This window comes from Hipposideros armiger, unplaced genomic scaffold, assembly GCF_001890085.2.
Source record: "Hipposideros armiger isolate ML-2016 unplaced genomic scaffold, ASM189008v1 scaffold_770, whole genome shotgun sequence".
In the NCBI taxonomy this organism is placed as follows: domain Eukaryota; kingdom Metazoa; phylum Chordata; class Mammalia; order Chiroptera; family Hipposideridae; genus Hipposideros; species Hipposideros armiger.
This window is the reverse complement of record NW_017732120.1, coordinates 276,415-282,414: the sequence shown is the minus strand read 5'-3', so window position 1 is coordinate 282,414 and position 6,000 is coordinate 276,415. Positions and strand designations below refer to the sequence as shown.

Sequence of the window (6,000 nt, the reverse complement as noted above, 5' to 3'; positions counted from 1 at the left end):
TTAAGATGTTTACATTCAAGAAAAATTCAAAGATGAGGTTCTCATACTGTTATTTTTACTGGGAATTGATGCACTTCTAAAAGAGTGTCGCATTTGGGGAACTATAGAATATAAAGACGGAAAACACCTATTATTTCATTATATGTTGCTAAGTGTATATAACATGCAGTTTTGGAACTTGAAAACACCAAATAAATATGGGTTGTTCATTCTTTTTACTGACCAGTAGACCGTAGACCATTTTTTAAAAGAATACACGTTTTACAAAAGCAATTATCCATTTTTATTTTGTTTACATTGCACTGAAAATTTACATCATACTTTTACAAAGTTTTTTTTCATAAAAATATACTTCTTTACAAAAGTGTATGCATTAATATAAGAGGAGTAGCCAGTTGCAGAAGAAACATTGTTTAAACAAGATCATCGATGTATTAACCTTAACATTAATGAATGAATCATTGTTATTGCAGTCATTTGAATAAACAAGAATAAATAACTGATGGCATAAAATTTAAAACGGCATCCTGTCAGTAGAGCACAATGTTGGGAAAATTGTATGAATTTCCAAAACAAAATATCTCAAAGTGGTTTACAAGAAATTCACTAAATGTTGTCGAGATAGATCCAAGCAGCGCTCCAGATGCAATGATTTCTTTTAGGCACTCTGTCTCATGATACAAAAAATCAAGACTGTTTACAGAGTTATCCATATTTGAAAGAAAGAATAACAGAGTTCACACTGGGTACATGATTTATTCAACAAAGTGAAACATGCTATAAGAGGAAGACAATGACCTATTAAATCAAAATGCTGGTATTACTGTGAGACAGTTGTAAATGCAGTTGTAAATGAGACACCAATAACTTGCAAATACATACCATAATTTGATAATAAAAGAAACCTGTCATCTTTGAAACCTATGTTTTAAGAATAAGAGTATAAAAATTTTAAAATACATGAAAATTTGGTAAATCCACAACTTTAGGAAACAACTTTATACTGGTGATTAGAAAGAGTAGATTTTTTTGTTATGTTTAGGGGCTGATCCAAAATATATGTCTAACTCAATTTGTTAGATAAAAGTTCAAAACAATGTTAAATAAATTTGAAGGCTCAACTGGAAGGAAAAGCAGATGCATCATAAACTAAATACAATAGATTAATAGGTTCTATTTGGTCTTTCAGAAACATTGGAAAGTCTGGTAAAAGATGATAAGTTTGGTGTCTCAGATAACTGCAAAATAATCATTATTATAGATAACTTTTGCCAGCTGAAGTGGTTTCTGGGTGACAAAACTGATTGAGGCAAGAAGTTAAGCTCTCACCCATGACTCACAGAATACTACAGATTACAACAACATCATGAGGAAAATCGGGAGAATGGCATGATGATCTTGCCATTTGTAGAAATTATGACAACCAGTCTAAAAAAAAAAAAAAGAATAGCAATATGATGCTAAAGAACAAAAACTATAAACAGTGAAATCAGAGTGGGTAATTGTATCTCTTCTGTGGTATAAATTAGCTCAGAAACGTTCCAGGGCTTGACTCAATCTCAAATAACAATGGAAATAAGAAAAACAACAACGGAACAACAAAGAGCCAATAGGACGGTGTGAAACACACACTTATGGGTGTGACGTAGTGCGTGACAGTTAAAGAGAAGCCAGTGATCTACTGACTCTGGTAAATATAGCTCTTATTGTCTACCCTATATCTTTTTCTTTTTTAACCCAGTCCCTCTACTATAGTTTAGAAAGCACAGAAATACTGAGAGTGGATGCTCCTCCAATATATGCAAATAAGTTTATGTTTTAGAATAATCTCCTTTTTTAAAAAAGCAAATAAACTGTGAGTAAGCACTCTCAGAGTGCAGCCGGATTTCTGTAAAACGCTCCATGGTAACCATGAAGAAGAATTATGTACCAGTTTATGAAAAAAACACTCTTCTCTCTCATTCCTCAGGAAAAGGTGACCCAGCAAGTCCTGAAAAGTGTGCTTTAATTTGTTGAGCAGTGAACTAATGTGCACTGTTTTGTGTGTCAATTTCCAAGCTCTGGAAGAAGGCCGAGGGTTGCCGCGTTATACCATTGTGCAGACCGTGTTCAAGTTGGGATCGAATCGCACTGCCTTCCCTTCCACTGACTTCGCGTTGGTGTCGTACATGGGGTTTTCAAACGCTGCTTGGCCATTGTTATTTTCATGAACTGAACATCCTGTATACTGTGTTTTGGGTGCAGTCCTGTTGAGGAGAACATCGATTAGCTGGGTGTTAACTTTCTTCTAGAAACAGCATTGGAGGGCTGACACAACATGTACTTGAGTTATCACTGTTCATGGGTAATGGAACTTGAAAGTATTTACTGAGAAATCATAAACGCAATACATCAAATTTGAACAATTTACCTGTCACTTTTAAATCGTGAGTGACCTTATTTACATATAATCCATATTTATTTACAGGACCAATATGAGTAATACAGGTATAAATAAGTGATATATTATGGCTGTTCTCATAAATTTTCCTAAGAAATAATAAGTTATCACTATAAATTAGCATGTATAATATGAGTAAATTGTGATGATGACGGTGATGAATTTAAATCTCATTACCAGTCATTCATTCATTTATCAAATATTTACCGAGCATCAATTATGTGCCAGCTATGATCCTGGGGATTAAATACATAGTTTTATTTTTTTAAAGCATACAAAGTCATTGCTCTCTGGGAGCTCATACTGTAGTGACAGAAAAAAATAAATACATTACATATCAACACACAAAAAATAATAGGCAATGAGAATTTTCTAGATGAAAAGGAAAGTGGTTGATATGATAGGATGTAACTGGGAGCCATTTTAAGTAATAAGGAGGCGCATGTCTGAGGAGGTAAAGTTTAATCTGAGACCTGAAGAACAATGAGTGGGTTCTGCACTAATCAGAAGGGGGTTCAGAAGCAGTAGACGATTCACGCTGAGGCCTAATTTGGGAAGGTACTTGGGGTATCCCAAAAACATAAATACAAAATGTGTTTTAAAATGATACACACTAGAGCAAGTAAATCCAAAATCTCAAAGAAAAAAATGACTATATGGATATTCAAGTCATGAAAACAGTTTCCAAAGAGTTACTAATAACTGAATGTTTCCTGTTAGTTAATATAACATACAGAGTCTCAGCTGGCTGCTTTAAGGTGCTTTGCATTACTGCTTAGCTTTTTTTAAATTTCTCTCACCTTTGACTAATGATTATTTCTAGTTTCTCTTTCCCACATCCTGCTGCATACAGACACAAGGCAGACTTGTCCCTACCTGTTGTTTCTGGGACCTAATTCCCTAAAACTTTGTGTGTGTGTGTGTGTGTGTGTGTGTGTGTGTGTGTGTGTGTGTGTGTGTGTGTTTCTCAACTCTTTGTTTACGTCAACCAAGCACCAAACTTTCAACTATATTATATCATAATTTATATTTGTCATTATATTGTTTTAGTATCTCTAATGCATTTTCTGAACTTTTCTCTGTACTAAAATTGTTGGGCTATTTGCAAGACAACTTTTTTAAAGCTATTTTAAGTTTCTTTCAATGGTGTCGCCTATATATTGCTTACAACTTGTTCTTGCCTGGTACATAACTCCAATGAATTATATTTGTCACTCTTTTTTCAAACTAGATTCACATTAAAAATTATTAAAAGCAACATAATTTCCTTTCCATTAGATAAGAATCATAAAGATGTAATGGCATTTTTTTGCAATATTGAGCAACAGATTTAAGAAAATAATATCATCAAGCTTTAGAGGAAAAAAATTTATACCATCAACAAAAATTAACTTGAAATGAATCAAAGTTCTAAATGTAAGAACTAAATCTATAAAACTCTTAGGAGAAAACATTCAGGTAAATCTTTATTACCTTGATTTTGGCAATGGTTTCTTAGCTATGACACTAAAAGAACAAGTAACAAACAGAAAAACAGATAAATTGGGACTTCATCAAAATGAAAAAAAAATTGTATATCAAAGGACACTATAAAGTGGAAATACAACCCAGAGAAAAGAAGAAATATTTGAAAACCATGAATCTGATAAGAATCTAGTATCCGGAATAAATAAATAATTCATACAACACAATGACCCAATAAAAAAACGAGCAAATACCTGAACAGGCATTTCTCCAAGAAGATAGACAAATGGCCAATAAGCACATAAAAAAAAAATGCTCAATATCATTAGTACTCAGGGAAATGCAAGTCAAAACCACAATGAGATACCACTTCACACCTACTAGGATGACTATAATAAAACAAGAAGAGGAAGAGGGAGAGGAAGAGGGAAAGGTAAAAAAGAGGAGGAGGAAGAAGAGGAGGAAGAGAAGGAGGAGGAGGGGGGGGGAAGAAGAAGAAGGAGAAGGAGAAGGAGAAGGAGAAGGAGAAGAAGAAGAAGAAGAAGAAGAAGAAGAAGAAGAAGAAGAAGAAGAAGAAGAAGAAAAAGAAGAGGAAGAAGAAGAAGAGGAAGAAGGAGAAGGAGGAGGAGGGGTAAGTGAAAGGGGGAAAGGGGAAGGAGGAAGAAGAGGAAGAAAGGGAAGGAGGAGGAGGGGGAGGAGAACACAACAACAACAAAAGAAAAAAGAAAATAAGTTTTGCCGAGGATGTGGAGAAAGTGGCATCCTCATACAGTGCTGGTGCAAAATGTAAAATGGTGCAACTGCTGTGCAAAACAGTACAGTGTTTTCTCAGTAAGCTAAGTGTAGAATTAACACATAACTTAGCATTCTATTCTTCGGTATATACACTCCAAGGAACTTAAATGGGTGTCCCAACAAAAACCTGGACACAAATGTATACAGCAGCACTATTCCTGTAGCTAAACAGTAGGAACCATCCAAATGTCCATCAACTGATGAATGGCTGTATTCAAACAGAACACATTCAAACATAGAATGGAATATATTTAACCATATAAAATACTGATGCACAGTATAACATGGATGAAACTTTTAAAAATTGTTAAGTCTAAGAAGCCAGATAAAAAATGTCACATCTTGTATGACTCTACTTATATGAAATACCCAGAATAGGCGAAACAATACAGAAAACAGATTAGTAATTGCTTAGGGCAGGGAGGGGGGAATGAGGAGTCAGTGCTTAATGGGTACAGTCTCATTTGAGGTGATGACAATGTTCTGGATCTAGCAGGGATGGTTCCATGACATTGTGAAAGTACTAAATACTACTGCATTGTACACCCAGGATGGTTAAATGGTTTTATATTATGGATATTTTATCACAATAAGGACCAGCATATCTTGCTTTAGAAATAAACTTAGTGATGATATTGATAAGGCCTAAACAGCTGCTTATACACAATTCTTACAAATGTATGTAATGTTAAATAAATCATCCTTAGATAATACAGACTGACATTTGTAATAAAAACATCAGTTTTAGAAAAAATGCACTTAATATTATTCATTTAATTACCTGATTACCTACATATTTTATTTTCTTGATAAGGGATGGTCCTAAACAATAGAGAATTGCGTAGTAAAGCCCCTCACCAGGACTCTGTAATACACACAGTGAAAAAGGGCCAACTAATAATATGCATAGTCCTATACTAGATATAACCCACATATAACATATTAATTGCATAGTCTTCTGAAAGCAAAAGAAGATAAACGAGAAAATTAAAGGATTTCACCAACTGCCTGCATGAGTACAGCTGGTTAGTATTGTCATGTGAACTAAATGGTTTGGACATAAGCTTCTTCCTAGTTCTCTAAATGCATTTGACAGCAAATTTCACTTATTCAATTGAAACCTTAACCTAGATTTTGTACATCTGAAGTCATTATGGGTGATGTAAAAATACCTTATACAATTAGTTAAGTGCTAGAAAACTGACAGGTAAAAAGAAGAAAGGGTTAAGTTAAATGCTGTGCAAATTAACACAGCAATTTTTATTATGTGTATGTAGGGGTGGTGAAGGGGCAGGAGAAAA

At 34.1% G+C, this 6,000-nt stretch overlaps 1 protein-coding gene across 1 annotated transcript in view; it reads right to left on the bottom strand.

The window, feature by feature from the left end:
* Nucleotides 1-282: 282 nt before the first annotated feature.
* The window catches only part of CSMD3 (CUB and Sushi multiple domains 3), a gene marked incomplete at its 5' end in the record, with an annotated part of 280,868 nt that continues 275,150 nt past the window's right edge, over nt 283-6,000 (bottom strand). The window contains one exon of the mRNA XM_019628256.1: nt 283-2,246. Coding sequence (XP_019483801.1) covers nt 2,087-2,246 — 160 coding nt within the window. The remainder of the gene's footprint in view (nt 2,247-6,000) is intronic.